Raw genomic sequence first — 19,687 nt, forward strand, 5'->3', positions numbered from 1 at the left:
TGCCAAGTGGTTAGAAAATATTGCCTTGTGAATATGCTTTCTAATTAGTTAAAAATTACATCTGCTAAAAACTCAGGTCTTTCTTTTCTTTGGGGGCTATTCTGCTTAGTTCATTCATATGGGGGAATCCTGGAAGGGAAGGATTAGAGTAGATGAAGTTATGAACAATGGTTATGAATGAAGAAATACTCTAATGTGTGGGACAGAGGCCTGACCCCCTAGCCTTAGAGCCAGACTGACAACTTTGGCCAATACCGTTTCAATGTAAATTCAAATAGTAATAATAATAATAATAATAATAATAATAATAATAATAATAATAATAATAATAATAATAATAAATAATAAAATAATAATTTTTTAAAGGTTAGTATCTTCAGGCGTGGGGAATCCATATGGAAACTGATGAGAACAGGCTGTCAGTTAAACTGTCTTCAGTGTTCAAAGAAGGGTGCTTGCTCACAACTTGTGATGAGTGAGGAAGACAGCATATGAGAAGGACAGAAAGTTTCAGAAGATTGGATCTAACTTCCCGTCAGCTGTGAAGAACATGAGCCTTGAGAAGAAAAGACTTCACACAAGAAACCCAAAGGCCACAAGCCTTGGCAAGGGCAGTGACCCAGCAGTAAAGCATCAGTTCTCACCTGAGGGAGTGACGACAAGTGTGACCCTCACGGTCCTCTCTCCATTTGAGGATCAGCAAGCTTTTGTCATCAAGACGAGATGGATAGCAAAACACTTGGGAGTGAGGTTTTCTTGATTTTTTTTTTTGAGAAAGGTGTGTCAAATTGCTGCCAACAAGGTGTAACACCCCTGGGCAAGCAAAGTTCTTTGGAAGTCAGCTTTATTCAGTTTCAGAAAAAGATGTCTCATGAATTTGGATTAGAAAATATGACATTAAGAGGTCTGTTTTTCAGAAATGCAAGGAAAAGAAACCCTTATAGGTTCAGTGCTAATTTTCTTTCTTTCTCTTACATCAGAAGATACATATCTTCTCCCTGCAGCACCTTCTGCAAGAGTCAGCTCACCCTCCTTATCTCCCTCCAGCTGGGACAGGCTAATTCCTCTTCACTCACACCTGTCATTTTTCTTCTGTAAATAAATGTTTGTGTCAAATATTTCCTTTGTTAGTTGGAGACCTCGGTGGACCATGTTGTCCTCAGCAAAAGTGGTTGCAGAAGAAATGAGGAAGTTGGGGTAACTTAGACTCCCAGCACTTTGGGGTAATTTATAGACAGCATCCTGTAACCCTGCCATCCCAGGACTTACCTCACTGTACTAACAGCCCCCTTGGATGCCAAGGTCCTGAAAAGAAGAAAGCATGTCTTATTTACTCATCTTTGTGTCTCCTGCACTCAGCCCACTCCCTGTAACCCTGTAGGCACTCAATAAATGTACACTTATTATGTGAGACACGATACCTGGTGCCTTTTACAAAACAAAAATTATTTGTCCTAAAGGGCTCCTGAGATGCAGTTCAGAATTTTAATGTGTGTCTGCTTTAGTGCAAGGACAAATGAGTGTGACAATAAGGGGTTAATTTGGCTGAAACAGTTCTTTTCTTCCTTTAGTGTTAATTGGTAAATGAAAAATAATGTGATTCTAACTTCTTCAAAGCCTTTTCTGTTTCAGATATGGGAGTGTGTTTCTGCAGATTGGGGTATTTCAGCGAATAGTTCAGCTAGATTGAAACAGAAAAAAAGATTGAGTCATCTAAGTATTGCTAATATGACTTAGGCATTTATTCAGATGGGGATAAAATGCTAAATTTAGATTTACTTTGCTTGACATAATTCCTTGCAGAAAATACATGAACTATAATTTTGAATGAGACACATACCATTTTTTTTTATAACTTTTAAAATGTGGTTGCTTTTTCTTTTTCTTGTTTAAAAGAGTATTCTACATGTACACTGCAGGAACAAGATTTAATCCTACCTCTCCTTTATCATAAACCTCACTGGAGGGGGAGCCAGAGGGAAGCCAAGCTGCTTTTGCTGAACCCCAGCTCATTATGGATTCTGGATGTATATGTACTGGGGCTGGAAAAAGGATATGGTTGAGAAGGACAAGAGGATTTGCCTAAACATGTTGCTACAAAGAAATCTACACACACTGGTTGATTTGTGTTTCAAAAGTATGGGCTACTGACCTGTACAAGCAACCATGGTATCAGGTCCCCGGGTCAGAGTGGTGCCAGGGTTTACATTTTTCCTGGATAAAAACAAACTGGGGTGGAGTACATTGTCTAACAAGTTGCCAAGGCATGAATTTCGCAGAGGACTCAACTCGCTCACGTTTAAACAAAGCTACAGAACACAAAGGACGCCCAAGTCATGTACCAGAAAAATGATCCTTAAAGAGAGTTTCCTGTCCCTCCCACCCAGCCTCTGGAAAGGTTTACTTCTCTAACCTGGGTTTGTGCTAAGTCATATAACGTTTTGCCAAAGGCCACCCCTATCACCCAGAGCTACACAGTAAGACTAAAACCCTCCCTCCACTTACTGACAGAACTTGAGAAAGGTTCATTGGGAGAAGGTGGTAATCTTTCCTTCATTCTCTTTCCAGCCTCTTGCCTAAAAGTCCTTGAATAAGCTGCGGAGCCACCAGGGGTGGTGTTCACGTCTAGATGGCTCCTGTTGGCAACACCAGGAAGATGCAGCAGTTGAATCCTGAAGGAGGAAACCCAGCCCTCCCATGAGAATAACACACAGGGGACCCCCCCACCCCCACACACACACAACCCCCAACACACACACTGGAAACAAAACCCTAGCAACAAAGAAAAAGTAGCTGTGTGGTGGTGTAAAAAGTTCCTTTTTGCACTTGCCATTCCCTTTGTCTGGAATGCACATAAAAATTTCTTTTTACAGGTGTAAAAATTGTACACTGTAACCAACCCTCACTACCTGGATCTCTCTTTGCTCCTCTCCTAATTTTCTTCCCTAGTCCCATTTCTCTTCTTTCAGTATCCTTTGTTGTAGGTACTTCCACTGTGGATCCCTCTGCTCTTTTTCTCCCCTCCTTCCCTCCCTCCCTTCCTCCCTCCTTCCTTCCTTCTTTCCTTCCCCCCATTACTCCCATCTCTCTCTCTCTCTCTCATTTCCTACTATGTGTCAGGTATTGCTCTAGGTTCTAGGGATAGATTGAATGAAACCTAGAAGACCCCCGATATTGTAGAGCTTATATTCTATAGGTGGGGGTGGGGGGAGAATGGAGGGGGAAAAAACAAAATAGTAAATAGAAGAATTTCAAGGAATAACAAGAGATCTGAAGGAAATCAAACTGGGTAATGTGATAGATGACCTGGGAATTGGGAAAGGGAAATACTGCTTTAGATGGGATGGAAAGTCTGTTGGGGGGGGGGGTAGATTTAATATTTAATTGAGATCTAAATTATAGGAAAGATTCTGTTAAAAGAAAAGCATTCCAGACAGAATGACAGTGCAAAGTCATTCTGCAGTGAGAATCGGTGTAACAAGTCCAAGGAAGTGAAAGAAATCAGGTGTGGTTAGAGCTTGGAGAACAAGGGTGGGAATGGTAAGACATGAGTCAGAGAGGTTTGCAGTGCCAGGTCACATCTGCCCTGCAGGTAATGTAGGGATTTGGATTTTATTCTAAATGCAACAGGAAGCCAGGTCCTAGCAGAGTGATGAATTATTTATCTAGAACACTGACTATCCATTGTTTAGTTCCTTTGTATTCTCCATAGGCTGGTCATATAAAGACTTCATGGCAGTGGAGAAGACATAAAGGATTTATTACATAAGGGAGTTTGGGACACACATATGACAAATGTGAGACCCTCTACATCACTCTACATCTCTGTCCTCTTTTTCCGTCTCTCTGAGTTACTCCATTCCTACATACTTGTGCATACTTACACATACTTACCCGTTTATTGTTTCTTTTTTGATAAATTCATCATTTGCCTTTGGATTTGCATCTGTTTTTACCCCCCAATTGTTAATATAGATGCTTTAAAAAAAAATCACTCATCTGTGTTTCTGTGTAGGTAGTTAGAAAAAAGATTAAGCAAATCTGTTAAATTTTAAACCAAAACTTCCCAATCACCACAGAGTGATGGATGACTCACAACAATGTTGCAATCCAAGTACTGGAACGACTTAGAAGCCACAGTACATCTCCATTGCAGTTATATTAAGTACTTTAAAATTAAATTTCCAATCACCTTTGATGTAGTCCCAAAGGCTTTCCAAACAAAATCCAACCTAAAAAACCAGTGCCAGTTAATGAGTGTTCTCAGCAAATTCATTGTAGTTGGGATAAAATTATTCAAGTATTCATGTGACTTAAAATTACCCAATTTTATATATGTTACTATAATTCATAGTGCATTATAGTGTATATAAAATCCCACAATAATCAACTCCAATTGGAATGCCTCTACCCAAATTAAATTGCCAATTAAATAAATCCTCCCAAATGAGGAATGTATCCAAGGTAAATTAAATTAATCCTATCATATTCATCCCATTTGTATTCTCCAGTTGCTCTATGATAGTCTCAACGTTTTTTTTTCTCTAAAAAAGAATGCAAAGTTCTAATGTTTCCATTTAAGAAATACAACAAAATCAGTTATGAATTTTTAAGCAAACATCCCATACTTTTGGATGGCTACCTCGAGACTCCAAAATAGTGTTAGTGTGTGTGGGTTCAATACTATTGGCCACATCAGAAAAACCTATCCATTTAAAACAAGGGAGAAGGACAAAAGTCTTCTCAGGATGCCTCAGTGGAACGGGTGCATTTATTTGAACTGATACGTCTATGCAAATACACTCAGTCACAATAGGGAGCTTCTTAGGCCTGAAGAATAATAATGAGAAATAATTTAAATTTTGAAAGGTAAGCAGAACTGTTAGAGACCTTCACCCTCTTGGTAACCTATGTCCGTTAATATCAAAAGGGGACTTTAGTTTTCCCCTTGCCCCCTTGTTTGGGATCAAACGAGAGGCTTCAGCTTTGGTGTAAAGCTGTCAGCTGTCCTAATCCAGGACAACATACACAATTTGGACTCTAGGAATGAGGGACAAAGGGGAGGGAGAACTAGAAGTGGATAGGGATAAAAGTGGGTAGGATTTCTGCTTCTGCAGAAAATGTCCAAGGATGGCAGGCTCTAGTTAAGATCAATGAGGGAAGATGTCTTAGTATGTAGGCAGAGAAATTAGACAAGGCAAAGACAATCTTAGCCACCCAGAATGAAGGAATCAGGGGAAGGATGTCTATGTGCAGCAGACAACTGAATTAGAAAGAGCAGAACTGGAAACCAACAATGATTCCAATTTGGGGCTAGGCTAGCTTAGATGTCCTATCATTAGACACATTTTCACAAGGAGATCCAATCATTAACGCAACAAACTCTAAAGCTCTAGGTTGGGGGTGTTTCCATTCTCAAACATGGGGCTGGACCAATTACTGGGAGAGGAGGAATGAAGAGGTGGTATCTGAACATCTCAATGTCATCTAGTAGCTCTGATCAGTTTGGACATTCCTGGGAGCACACATAACAGCTCACTATAACAACACAACACACACTGACACCTGTTTGTTCCCCAAGACCAACATGATAGTGAGTTTTTACCATCTTAGCTTACAGAGACATTATTTAGTCCAGGTGACAATCAGATTTCACAAAAGAGAATTTGACTACATAGATATTTATAAAATGAATATGGTTAGGAAAAAAGTGCTAGGGCTGGAAGTCAGAAAAGAGCTACGTTTCAGCCCTCTCTGCCGCTGTTCAGCGGTATGAACCTGGGAAATCCTTTAACATCTCTGGACCTCAGTTTTTTCATCTATATAGAGTAGTGAACTCCTGTAGATTCCCTCAGTGTTTTCGAGCAGATCCCAAGATGGAAGCTCACTGTGGAAGCTTAAAAACAAATGGAAGACGTGGCACTGAAACAAAGTGGACAACTGCTTCAACTCTAATCATCCATCCTGATAAAGGGACTTGTTGGCCACTAATTTGATAAGTATTATCAAATGACATTTATTTGTAACTTTTGAGAAGAGTAATTTTCAGACACTAGTCTTGGAATAAGCTCAAGAAGAGTCTCAAGTCATTTCCAGTTTGAATGAACAATTCTTATCTGGGGCTTGGTTGGAGGTGGGGCTACCTGAAACTGCACTGCTTATCCTTCTGAAGTCACAGTGAAAAGTAGCCTTTCTTCTAGCAGTGTTTGCTCTGGAACAGCTGCTCTGTAGGTGTCAGCCCTATGCCCTTTAAATAATATCACTATTTTTATCCAAAATACACTTGCATTTTATATGCTTATTACAGGAAAGAAGGAACTAATATTTTCCAAGTGCCCTCTATGAGCCAAGCTAGGTGTTTTACATATATTCTGTCACTTCATCCCCAAGGCAATAAACAGCAAGGTCCCACTGTATAGCACAGGGAATTATATTCAATACCTTGTAATAGCCTAAAATGAAAAAGAATATGAAAAGGAATATACATGTATATATATATGTATAACTGAATCACTATGCCATACACCAGAAATTAACACAACATTGTAAACCAACTATATACTTCAATAAAAAATTTTTTAAATAAACTACTAAAATAAATCCTCAAGGAAACTTTAAAAGGTAGATATCACTGTCCTCATTTTACAGGTGAAAAAACTGAGACTCAGAGTGCTTGTGACTTGCCCAAGTTCACATCACTAGGACACGACAGAGATCTGAAATAAAAATTCAGGTCTTCTGACTTCACAGTCCATGCTATTTCTTTATAACATCATGCTACATAGACAAAAAAAGAAATGAGGGTGAATGGTTAGCCAGCAAAGTTAGGGAAAAGGATATGCTATTAGTAAAGAGCTCATTCATTCTATATCATTCTCCAATGTCCAATTTTCAAAGAATCAGAATATGATAGAAATCTTCAATATTAAATCACCACTAAACACACAAGCAATCTGATTGATGATCTAGAAGGTGCTTCCAGATCTTGCTGTGCCTTAAAGTTCTCACTAACAAAACTGATTATTAGTGCACCACAGATGTGTGGAAAAGAAAACGCCAGGTAACAGAAGCCAGGTCACCTGCCTCCAAGATTCCAGGCCCTACACGGCTTTTATTACACCAGGTCAAGGAAACAAATACAATCTATCAACATGGTCCTGCCTCTTGAGACATATATTCTAAACATACATCCATTCTCATTCCCAGTGAGAAAGAAGTCACTGCAAAAGAATCTCACCTTTCGCCAAATTCTCCCTTAAAATCCTAAACCAGTCATATCACTGTGCACAAAATTTTTGGCAGTCACAAGCTCTATCACAGAAGCAGAGCGAAAAATAATTGGAGAATATAACTGGTATTTAAATTTCCCTCATTGGGTGGGTTGGACTGCATGAGGCAGTGTGGCTGTGTGGAGGGAGAGAGGTCTGGACCCCCAGTGAACAGTTTGCTCCTGCCAGTGAGTTACCAAAGCCGCAATTCTTGACTTGTATGTTCCTCAGCCATTCCAGTGCCTATATCCCTAGCAACCTTAAACAATGAAATTTCTGCAAGCAACCGTGTCCAAATAAAGAGCGCAATAGTTGAATCTCCAAGAAGTGGCCAATTTCAGAAAGGCACTTCTTGGCAGGCTAGAGCAGACTGGGGTGAAAGTTGTACCGGAGGCTGGAGAAGAGCCCGATGTGTTTCACGAGGTTGGGCTCCACCACATAGGCCCGCTCCCCTTTGGCCCTCAACAGTGAGTACAGTGCCATGTCCTTGCCGAAGCCCTTGTGACAGTACACCTGAGACAGGTAGGTGAGGGTCCGGCGGGCCGCGGGGGCAGGGAAGAGCATGGCCGGGGTGCAACACTGCGAAGCAGGGACCACGCTGTACAGGGAAGGACTCAGCCGCCGCAGCTCCAGGAAATAGTGCCGGCCCACCAGCTCAACCAGACCCATGCTATACAGGGAGAAGAAGAGCATGACGGGCCAGCTAAACCCCGGCCGGCTGGCAAACCGCATGTATACCCAGGTTAGTAAGGGCCCCAGCAGCATGCCGACACCGACCCACTCCAGGATCCGCATGGGCTCCGGGTTGATGTAGTGTTGGAGCCTCTCGGGGTGATAGAGCTTTAGATAAAGGGCATCTCTGAGGTGTGGCTCCGAGAACCGAGCCCGCAGAAGATGCTCCAAGACTGGGAAGATCTGCTCTTCTGGGACGGCGTCAGTCTTCCACCATCAGGACGTAGTCTGGGTTGTAGGTCTGCAGGGAGGATTCCAGGCAATAGACATAGTCCTGCTTCTCTTTCTCAAATGAGTTGGTCGAAGGGTCGTCACCGTAGTCATCCTCAGTGCCCTCATAGCGGTTGGCCACAGGGACGTACTTGGACAGCAGCTTGGCATCGAAGTGGCTCACGCTCCGCTCCACGTTGCACAGGAAGAGCTGGTGCCCCTCGCACTGGGGGCCGCACTGCTGAAGTAGCCGGTGGAACTGAGACACCACCTGCAGGACGTAGTGGAAGCCAGGTTGCCTGTCCACAGTGATGATGGTGATGACCAGCCAGGGGCGGGGCGTGGCCTGCCAGACGATGGGCACTGAGCCATTGGCAGAGGGCAGCTCCTCAAAGTAGTGGAGGGCAGCTTCACCCTCTTTCAAGCTTTGCTGCAGGAACTCTTGGCTCATTTGGTTCAGATGCCAGTGGCGCAGGTAGAAGTAGGAGTGCAGGAGCCGGTGACAGGCCAGGGGGGCCAGCAAGCCAAAAGTCACCACCGTTAAGATGAAGAGCTGGACAGCAGTGCTGCCCCAGGAGAGCCGCCTCAGCCTCCGGAGGAGCATGGCAGCTGGAGAGGTTGAAGTGCTCATGAGGTCAACTTCTGGTCAGGTCTGGTCCCAAGAACAAATCATCCTGGATCACAGGCCAAAATCAGTGCAAGTCAAACCTAGAGAGAGAGGAAGTGAAGAATGGTACAGGCTTTAAAAAAAAATCCAGGCATCGAACTCAGCATATATCAAGCCAGAAATTCTAATTCTAGGCTGTGTAGTTACGAGAGACAAGTATTTTCTGCAGTATACGCTTCTCTGGTTATCTGTTAATGATCTCTGGGATTCTTTTATCATTTCTATGACTAATGAAACCTTGGTGCATCCAACCAAGTCCCGGCACCCACAGATGCTTAGTTAATGTGTACAATGTGCCAGAAAAATCACCAGGCAGGCTAGCAAAATCATTATTTCAATTCAGCAGCTACATTGACATGGGTTCTTAAAACGGATGCAAAAAAGCAAGGCTTGAAACAAAGGAAATACACATTTAAAGTAAGTTCCAACGTAAGTGCATCCTAAGTGCTTGCTGACTGACTGTGCATAATAATTTCTGAAAACTCTGTCTTTTCTCTGCGTTTCCCAAACAAGAAAGGACTATCCAGGACTCCCTAAAACATCTTTGTCAAGAACTTCAATTCTTATTTCTCTAACTTCATGCAACTATACTTAAAATTGCATATTAATTTAATCCTAATTGCTCTTCTTTTTTTTTTTTTTTAACAGAACTACCATGGGAACCAGTGAGAAAGAAGATCACCCCTCACATGCGAGTGAACTCTAGCGCGCAGACTTTGGGAGGGGAGGAAATATCTGAAGGAAAATCCATGAGCAGCTTTTCAGTGAGAGGGAAAGGAGAGGCAGAGATGAAGATGAAAGAGAAAGCTGCCGCCAGCCTGGTTCAGAAAGGAACGTAGCATGACGTGCTCTCTCAGAGTACAGGCCTGAGGCCAGACATGTGCTGGTGTGATTCTCATCTTGACCACTCACTTGGTGGAAGGTCACTATCCCTCTCCACACCTTGGACTCCTTACCTCTAAAATGGAGTTTTAGTTTATCTATCTCATGGAGTTACTATGAAGATTAAATGTGCTACAGAGCAAAATAATATAGAGTAAAGATGCCATTAAAATATATCCATATGTACAAACTTAAGTAATATTGTAGGAGTATGACAGTCTAAGGATCTGAGGGAAAACAGACTTGCACCCAAAAACAGAATGAAAAGGACAAAGCCAGCATAACACCAGTAAGCTCAATGCAAAACTAAAAGGTGTCTATGGAATAAAAGGTAAAACTCTTAGCTCAGAAGCATAACAAAGCTTGCACATCCTGGGAAGAGAGCTGCCCAGGTACCTGTTGTTGTGGTGCAGGCTGTCTAGTGCCCTCATCTCACGTTCTCCCCTTCTTGGGCACAGAGAAAGACCACATCTCCTAGCTTGCTTTCCTCCAGGTGGGGTTATGTGCCTAGGGACTGCCAGTAAAATGTGAGCCAAGTGACAGGTATGACTTTTGGACCAAAGTGGCTGGGAGTACATGTGTCTTCTCAACGTCCTCTTTCTCCATCTGCTAGTTGAATGGAGGGCCGTGGTGGATCTAGAGGAGGGAGGAGCCACCTGACGGCAGGAGCCTGGGTCCCTGAGTGACTACAGGGAACGGGGGTCCATCCCACTGCTCAGCTCTCAGCACTCGCCCAACTTAGAATAGGCCATGTTGTGAGCAGAACAGAAACCCCTGTATCTAGCCAGGAATGATGAGCCTCCCCTGCCCATGAGAGTTGTGTAGAATACCACACCCCTCTACAGGATGATGACATAGCAATTCAAGAAAGGAAAGTCTCATTTCAGCAACAGAAACAGATTATATTGTGAGATCCCAGAGGTGAGAAAGACTATTCTCACCAGCACTAATAAGAGATCTGGATGGTACTAAAGCAGGAGATAAGCAGGGAGAGGTTTGAATAGCATCCAACTCCAGGTTTGCTGGAGTACTGCATACTGGCTGCGTCACCCCGTTATCTGTTCAAGTCACTGGAGTTCATAAATCGTGTGGTTGTACATCCACATGGTCTCACCAGTTCCACATCACCACTAGTGGAAGCCAAGTGCTGAAACTGGATTGAGTTCACACTCGGCCTTAGTGGGTCTTGGGAATGGAGTCATTCGGGTCGCTTCCTGCTCACGCTGTTTTCTCTGTCCTTGACATTACCCAAGAGAGCTGTGCCTACTCAGAAGGAACAAAATACAGTCAACAAGATAAGGCATGCAGCTCCGAAAATGCCAGGCACATGCTAAGTGCTATGATAACAATGTGGTTATGATGATAATGCAGAGCTCAGTGAGTGGTGTGAAACTGCCATCCACCCTCCTTCAATACCCTCTTCCAGTGAGTCTTTTTGTAAAACAAGGATGTGATACTCTTTAGTCCAGATAAGTCCAGATAATGCTCAGGGAGCACACATGTGTACCTGTGCACACACAGACAATTATGTAAGAATATAAATCTGATCACGTCACTCTCTGCTTAAAACCCTTCTTTATCTTCTCATTGCTCTTTTAATAAACTCTAAATTTCTTATCGTGGTCCAAAGGGCCCTTATGATCTGGACCCTGCCTTCCTCTGTCATCTTGTTCTACTACCCCCTTTTCTCTGCATCTTCTAGACAAGAAGTTGGCAATATTTTTCTGTAAAGGGCTAGATAGCAAATATTTTAGACTTTATGGACCACATACTGTCTCTGTTGCATATTCCTCTTAGACCATCTCTTTTTTAAAACTCTTTAAAAATGTAAGAATTATTTTTAGTAAAAATGTAAAAACTATTTTTAGTGCTCCAGCCACATCACAACAGGCTGCAGACCAAATCTGGCTTGCAGTCCATAGTTTACCAACCCCTGCTCTAGGCTAGCACTGTCCAGCAAAAATATAATGCAAGCCACATATGTAATTTAAAATTTTCTAGCAGCCATAATAAAAAGTAAAAAGAAACAGATGAAATTAATTTTAATAATATATTTTAATGCAACACATCAAAACTATTACTTCAACATGAAACTAATATAAAAAATTATTAATGAGGCATCTTACATTTTTTCATACTAACTCTTTGAAATCCAGCTCTCATAGGACCAAGCTGTTCCCTCAGGGCTGGCAGACATTGGGCCTGCAGGCAGTCTGAGTTGACCTGAAAGCTGTTTGACTTTGAGGTCTTTGAGCTGTAAACTGTTTAAGTTGTTGGAAAATTATTCTTTTACTCTAGGAAAAAACCTCTGAGAAATGAGATCCCAGTTATTTAAATATTTTGAGGGCACCTCCCCCAACAGGGACTCCAGCCGATTTTATGTTTAACAACCACAGTTGGTTGGTCTTTGATTTTAATTCTAGGGAACTTTCAGGACTTTCTGAATTAATGATTTTCATCCTAGCCTGGGCCTGGCTTTCACTGACAAGCACATGAACTAGCTGACATGCCAGAGAAGCCAGGTCGATAAATTGAATGACTATATTAAATTCCTCACCAAATCTGTGAAGGATCTTTGGTACTTTGGCAAAATCTTTGACCGTGGCTTGAAGTTCAGCTTTAGTCCAGGGAAAATAAGAAATTAAGGGGTTAGCCTCTGCATCCTCAGAAGGCTTAATTTTAAAAGGACAGTTTCTGATAAATTCAGAGGAAAAGGGAGTAGGTAGAATTTCAGAGAAAAAAAAAAAGGGAATTTTATATTATCAGGCTTGGGCAATTACTAGGCAACTTCATCGAGCAATTCTTAGGGCTCTTCCAATATTGAGGATACACATGAAAATCTGATACACCTGTTTGTGGTTAGTATGACCAATTTCATATTGTTTTTAAAGAAAACCTAGTCTTCCTTCAGATGTTGATTCACTGGAAAACTTTTAATTTTATTTATTTATTTCTTTTTTGTGGAGGGGAGGAAATTAGGTTTTTATTTACTTTACTTTTAGAGGAGGTACTGGGGATTGAGCCAAGGACCTTGTGCACGCTAAGCACACCCTACTTGAGCCACCTGAGCTATATCCCCCCCGCCCCCAACCTGGCGCCTGGAAAACTTTTACCTCTGTTGATTCATGGGCTGAACCAGGACGTTCCCCTTCTAGTAATGTAGGAGCCCTCCAAATACCTTGGCCAAAAGCGTTGCTCTTGGACTTTCTAAACCTCAGATCCACCTTTTAGAATTCATAAACTCTTACACTTTGAGGTAGTCACAGGACACTCAATGAACTTGCCTCCTGCTTCTTTTGACCCACAACTATTAAAGGGAGAGATACTCCAATACTGCAATGGCCTAATTGTGTCTATTAAAAATATCCATGTGTGGTAGAACAGTCTTTTCACAACACACTCTTGAAAGATGAAGACCTTAAGCATCACTTCTTGCAACCTGGAGATTTCATCTACTGAAAAAGTCACCTCCAGAAAGACTCTCTTCAACCTTGCTGGAAATGCCCTTATCAGGTACTGCTAACAAACACTTGTGCTGCCAAACTCCAAGGAAAAGACTCTTGGATACATGTGACACACCTAAAGAGAGACAAAGCCCTGACTGGACCTAAACATCATCTGGTGACCTGAAAGTAAAGATTTCCCAGAATTGAAGCAGATGACATCTGATGAAACAGCTTTCCCAAGATATCCAGGCCAGGCCTGTTGGAAGTTTGTTGACAAATTCTTGATAATGACACAATGCTTCAGATGATCTCTAACGTCTATGATCTTCAAAACATATGGACTTTAAATGAAAAGTGCCTTAGAGTTCTTCCTCTTACCACTCCTTGTTACTCACATGTGATCTCAGTAGATTTCTAATATATTCCCTCCAACATGAGACACTATACCCAGGGAAGGTCTTTCCTGACACTTAAGAACAAAAAGCCTCTGAAAGTAGAAAATCTGAAACTTAATCAGTGATGTTTTCAGAGAAATACCTTGGTCAAAAGAGGAAATGTTAAAAATTAATAAACAGAAAACTCAAAAATTAAATAGAGTTTGGACACTGGAATGGGGAGCTCTCAGTCCCTGTGATGACAGCAGAGCCCAATAACAACAATAACCAAAGACTCCTTTACTGGCAGGGACGCAGCCAATGAACAGTCATGGAACTTTGTTTACTATATAGCCCTCCCAACTTCCTTTTCCCCTCCATAAAAGCGCTAGTCTTCCCTTGGTGTGTGGGGACTTACACATGGCTGGCCATGGTTGCAGACTCTGAACTGGAATTCTCTGCTGATCCCAAATAAACCCATCTTTGCTGGAGAAATAACTAGCATTCTGTTTGTTTCAGGTAAACACCCCAACCAGAAATAATTTTTTTCCTCAAGTGCTGGGGCGCTTTACATGAACTTTCATCCCAGGACATTCATTAGTCATTTTCTACTTTAGACTATATCTATTTATAGCTGCCACTTATTAAGTTCCTACTACATATCCAACTTCTGTACTAGACTCTTACAAATATTTCATCTGACCAAAAAAGCAACTCTAAAATAGTAATGGAACAAATCTCATTTAAATGAACAAAAAGAAAAAAGAAAAAAAAAAAAAGCTACCAAGCTGAAAGCAGGAAATTCAAACACATGAAAAATTTCAAAGCCCATGTCTTTTCCATGATGCCTGCTGCCTTCCATGGTTTATCTTTGGTATCTCTCACAGACCCAGTATAGTATTCTATTCCTGGAAAAGGTTTAATGTTTGTTAAGCATATAAATGACCTCTATGGGCCTCAATTCCTCACCTATAAATTTGGGAGTATCAAAGAGCCTGGTTAGATAATGTGTAGAGATCAACTTACTTGTAAATGCTTGCTGGGCACTGTTCTAAGCATCTCATCTATCCTCATAAGAAACCTATGAGAAGTACTATTATTAAGCCCATTTTATACCTGGAAAAAAAAAATGCTAAGGTACAATTAACTTGCACCCAAGGTTAATAAAGCTTTAAATGGGTGGCAAAACTTGAAATCCAGGCAGACTGGTTCCAGAACTCATGTTCTCAACCAATATGTAATATTGTCTCTGCACAAATTGGGAACCCAAGAAAATCAGCTAAAAAAACCATTAGAAGTGGTAAGAGACTTTCAGAATGCATTTGATAAAAGAATCAATATGCAAAAATTATATATATCATATACACTATATATGTATATGTATGTGTATATATATATTATATATATAAACTGCTTTCATTTAATCAATTACTAAATTAATCAATGGGATAAAAGATCCTACTCAAAACAGGAAAAAAAGAAACTGAAAATGTCTAGAATAAATTTAAGAAATATGTGGAATATACACACATATAAAATTCTACTGAAGGACATTTTTAAAGGCGAAAAAATGGATAAAAAACATTTTCCCACGCGAAAAGCCACACTAATGAAAGAGGAGATAGAGGTCTCTTTCTCCAGAATTAACCTCTATATTTAACATAATGTCAACTCAATTTACAAGAGGGAGTGGGCCAGTTCAACAAATGGGCACTTTCATATAAATTGGTGCAACCTTTGGAGTGGAAGTTGGGACAGTATCTATAAAAATTTTATATGTGCATCCGCTTTGACGTAGAAATTCTACTATTAGGAATCTACCCTGCAAAAATACCAACACATGCTACCAAACATGGACAAGGAATGTTCACAGCAGTTTTGTTTATAAGAAAGAAAGAAAGGGAGAAAGAGGCGGAGAGGAATAGAGGGCAGGGCAAGGCAGGGAGGATAGACAAACTGCAGGGAAAGGAAATGGCCAGCAATAGTGAACAGATGTTTAGATAATTATACAAGGGGATGATATGGAGACATTAAAAAGAAAAAGAAAGTTCTAAATATACTGACATTTAAAAAGTCTTAGCTAGGGGGGAGGGAGCTAAGCTCAGTGCTTTTCTACCATGCATGAGGGTTCAATCCCCAGTGCCACCATTAAATAAATAAATAAATAAATAAACCTGATTACCTCCCCCCACAAAAACAATTTAAAAATAATAATTTGAAAAAAAAATAAAGTCTTAGTTAGATCTCTGCTATGGACTGAATGTTTGTGTTCCTCCCAAATTCATATATTAAAATCCAAATCCCCAGTGTGATGGTATTTCAACATAGGTTCTTTAGGAGATATTTAGGTCATGCTGGTGGAACTCTCATTCTGGGATTAGTGCCCTTATTAGAAGGGGCAGAAGAGAGCTTGCTTCCTCTCTCTCTGCTCTGCGGGTGAAAACACATCAAGAAGGCAGCCATCTGTAAACTAGGAAGAGGGCCCCTTACCAGAACCCAATTATGCTGGCACCCTGATCTCAGACTTCCAGCCTCCAGAACCGTGAGAAATAAATGTTTCTGCTACTTAAGCCACCCCATCTATGGTAATTTGTTATACTGAACAAAGCAGATTGAAAAATTCTCTAAGGGAAAAACACAAACTATGTCCAAACATGATTTTGTTTCTTTTGGTGGAGCAGGGAGAGGCTGGTTAATTTAACCAAAATATCCTAAAGATCATCTGGAATTAGTATTAATAAAAATTGCTAGGAAATCCTCACCTTGCTGGGCCCTATACTAAAACTATAAGGATAAATTGAAGATTAGCATGGATCCTGTGCAAAGATGACATCAATTATATAGTGCTCCATAGTTTTTTATTGTGATGGTGGTTATATTTGTCAGAATTCATTGAAATATATATTCAAATGGTATATTTTATTGCATGTAAACTATACCTCAATAAAACTGATTTTTTTAAAAAGCCAGGAAGATGATACTAGGTAATAAGAGAGATATTAAGCTTGTTATAAAACGTTGGTAATTAATATAACATGGCACTGGCACCAAAATGTACTAATAGATACATGATAAAGTCTACAGATACAAATATATAATAATTCAATATATCATAATAGTAGCAGTCTAAATCAGGCGTAAAAATGGACTTAATAGCTTTGCAGAAACTGGCTAATCATTTAGGAAAAGTAATTAGCTCTCGACTTTACAACTTAAACTAGAATAAATTCCACATTACAATTTGTAAACAAAAGCTTAAAAGTACCTGAAGAAAATACAGGAGAATATTTACATAAACTTGGGTTAAGAAAGGCCTTTCTCAGCAAGATCCTTAAGCAGAAACCATAAAGAAAAAGAATAGATTTGAATGGCCAAAGATGAAAAACTGACAAAAATATTAAGCACATTCGGAGAGATTTTGCAACACAGATAACAGGATTACTACTTTAATGTGTAATGTATAAAGAGTGCTTAAAAATCAGGAACAGAAAGACACTTCAACTGAAAAAGGGGTAAAAGAATTAATAGTCAACAAATGCAAAAGGCCAATACACAGAGAAAAAAAGCTGATTTCCCCTGGGTAATCAGACATTCAAATTAAAACAAGATACTATTTTTGTCCACGCTGTTGGGTTAAATGTGCGCATACAGAGAAATTTTTAAGAAGATATCCAGAGAATTTCAACAATCTTAAAGAAGTTTTAAGTTATCTTTACTTTCTCCTTTATATTTTTGTTTCCTGGATGTTCTGTAATAACTTTATCCTTAAAAAAAATTCTAATTAATAATGTTAGACAAACATGGTTTTCTCTTCTCACCTCCTAAAGCACCTGGTGCAGTGCACTCTAGAAAAAAGCCAATTCCCCTTACAAGGTTTAGCTCTCTATGGGAAATGCGCGCTTTCACGCCGGCACACACACCTGTAGGTTTTTACTAAAGGTCCGCATAGTGAGATCATTATTGGAGAGGCCCTTTTGTCCCCTCACCCTCGGAGAGCAAGGGGCGATCAGAGGATGCCAGGGTCACACTCACCTGGCAAGAGTTCTTGCCTGCGACACTACGGGCGCAGTGCAGCACTGACAACGTTTGCGCCCAGAGGCCAGGGAGAGACGAGCCGAGGTGGTCCTAGCTACCCCTTGTGGAAAGAGAACGACAGCGGAGTACCAGAGACCCGGATCTAGTGTCTGCCATTGACCTTGGGCAGTCCCCGACGCGCTCGGGCCTCAGTTTCCCCACCTGTAGGCGGAAGCTAACGGTCTCGATCGCCGCGTTGGCTCCCTTTGGCTGGTCTGTCCAAGAGCTGGGAGGGACGCCTTCCTCTGCCCGGTTTCCCTTCCTCGATCTCGGGGCTGCGAGGTCACCCGCAGAAACCCAACGCCGCAGCAGCACGCTGGCGCGCCCCGAGGGGCGGACGCGCCGCAGATCGTCGCCGCGAGTGAGCGGCCATTAGGCGGTCTGCCCTGAGGCTGCTCAGCCCCGTCAGGCTGGACAGGAGCGGGGTCTTACTTGGACTGGCACACACCCGGCTCGCGCCTTTCTGTCGGCCTCGCCGCGCCACTCAAGCGGGCGAGTGATAGGGAGGCGCCTTCGCTGCGACATTCAATCACCCCTGCGCGGATGCCAGCCCTGGCCGCACGGGGAACGCCTTTCTGGGGTCCCCGCAGTCGTCCGGCAGGAAGCAGCCAGCGCCACAAGCGGAGCAGCAGCGAAGCCTGCCGGCCCAGAGCGCACCGCTGGGGACGCAGTGCCTCCCAAGACTGCGCCAGCCCCTGCAGCTGCTTTCCGTGTGCCAGCCACGGCAACCCTAATCCTTGTCTCCTAGCTCTGAGGACATCTCTGGGGTGGGCGCTCTAGTCACGATGCCAAAAAAGCTGGACAGATATTGCGCGGCGGAAACCTACCCAGTGAGGGCGGTCATCTCGGTTTCCTGCGCACGCATAAGGCGTCTGCTGGTGTCGCCTAGGCTGTCTTGATCATCTTCTATGGAGGATCCATAGCCGGTCCCTGAGGCCCGTTTCAGCCGGGTTTGGGTGCGCGGGGAAGCCTCACCTCCTCCCACGGCGCAGCTCCTTCGCGAGGTCCCCTAGCTCTGGCAGGCCATGTGACCTGCGAGTTGCCGACCGACCGCAGCCCCAAAGCCAGCTTGGGGGAAAAAGGACGGCAAAAGGCGCCAACTGATGGGCAGAGAGGGGAAAGCAGGCTCAGGGCAAAAGAAATTGAAATGCTGGAAGAATTAGGTCTCTGCACTGTTCACAGCCCCAGCTGGCCATCAAGCGTGTTCTCTGCTGGAGAGATTTGTTTTTGCAATAATAAAAATAATAGCGGACATTACTTCCACCCCCAATCCCCACCGTGCCACGCCTTGTGCCAAGCGCCTTATGAATATTCCTCTCACTTCACTCCTGTACATTAGAGATTATCATATCCATTTGCAAATGACAATAGAATATTTGAGAAAATAATGTGCCAAGTGCAATCCTTACTCCAAAAGTCAAAATGTAAACATTAATTAAAAATCAGAAAGGTCTGCTTTAACGAGATCACCTAGCCAGGTATGGGATTTAGGTCTGTGGCTCTTTCCATTTACCTGTCTGTCAGCTTCTTCCAGGAGTGGCTTTGGTGGTTCACTTGAGTCCCAAGCAATACTGAGACAGGAGGGAAGGGGGCAGGGCAGAGCCATTCAAGGAATGATAGCAATTTAACACCAAAATGGTGAAAGATTCAACTCCCAGATGGCCTTGAGGATTAAGTTGGCTGGAGGTTTGACTTCTAGCAGACCTTGAGCTTCATTACATACTCATTATAACAGCATGATAAATAACATGCCTGTAGGCACCATGACAGTCCCAAGACTAACTGCAAAATGCCAAAGAAGGGCTGTGGCCCAATTCCTGGGAATTCCAGCCTGTTTCCCAGGGCAGTTGGAATGGTCCCACCTGTAGGCGTGTGAAGCTACGGAGCCCATAAAAACTGGCAACACCATCCCTGTCGGCCCTTTTTCACTCCTTCCTCTTCAGAGACAGCCTGCAGTCTGTCTGTGGAATGTGTACCTACTTTTACTTGAACCTGAGCACCCAGTTCCCACACTTCTTTTCTTGCCTTTCTCTT

General features: G+C 42.2%; 1 protein-coding gene and 1 non-coding gene across 2 annotated transcripts; one reads left to right on the plus strand and one right to left on the minus strand.

Annotated features, from left to right (window-relative positions):
- Positions 1-7,075: 7,075 nt before the first annotated feature.
- PGAP4 (post-GPI attachment to proteins GalNAc transferase 4) lies at positions 7,076-18,715 on the minus strand. Its single transcript, XM_006185231.3, is given in 3 exon segments — positions 7,076-8,204; positions 8,206-8,918; positions 18,481-18,715. Coding segments are annotated over 2 exon segments (1,212 nt in total). The 5' UTR covers positions 8,842-8,918; positions 18,481-18,715; the 3' UTR covers positions 7,076-7,628.
- LOC116663444 lies at positions 16,336-16,440 on the plus strand. The gene has a single exon (XR_004319696.1). It is a non-coding gene; the product is annotated as a U6 spliceosomal RNA (small nuclear RNA).
- Positions 18,716-19,687: the final 972 nt, after the last annotated feature.

The sequence above is a fragment of the Camelus ferus genome, chromosome 4, assembly GCF_009834535.1.
Source record: "Camelus ferus isolate YT-003-E chromosome 4, BCGSAC_Cfer_1.0, whole genome shotgun sequence".
NCBI classification, from domain to species: domain Eukaryota; kingdom Metazoa; phylum Chordata; class Mammalia; order Artiodactyla; family Camelidae; genus Camelus; species Camelus ferus.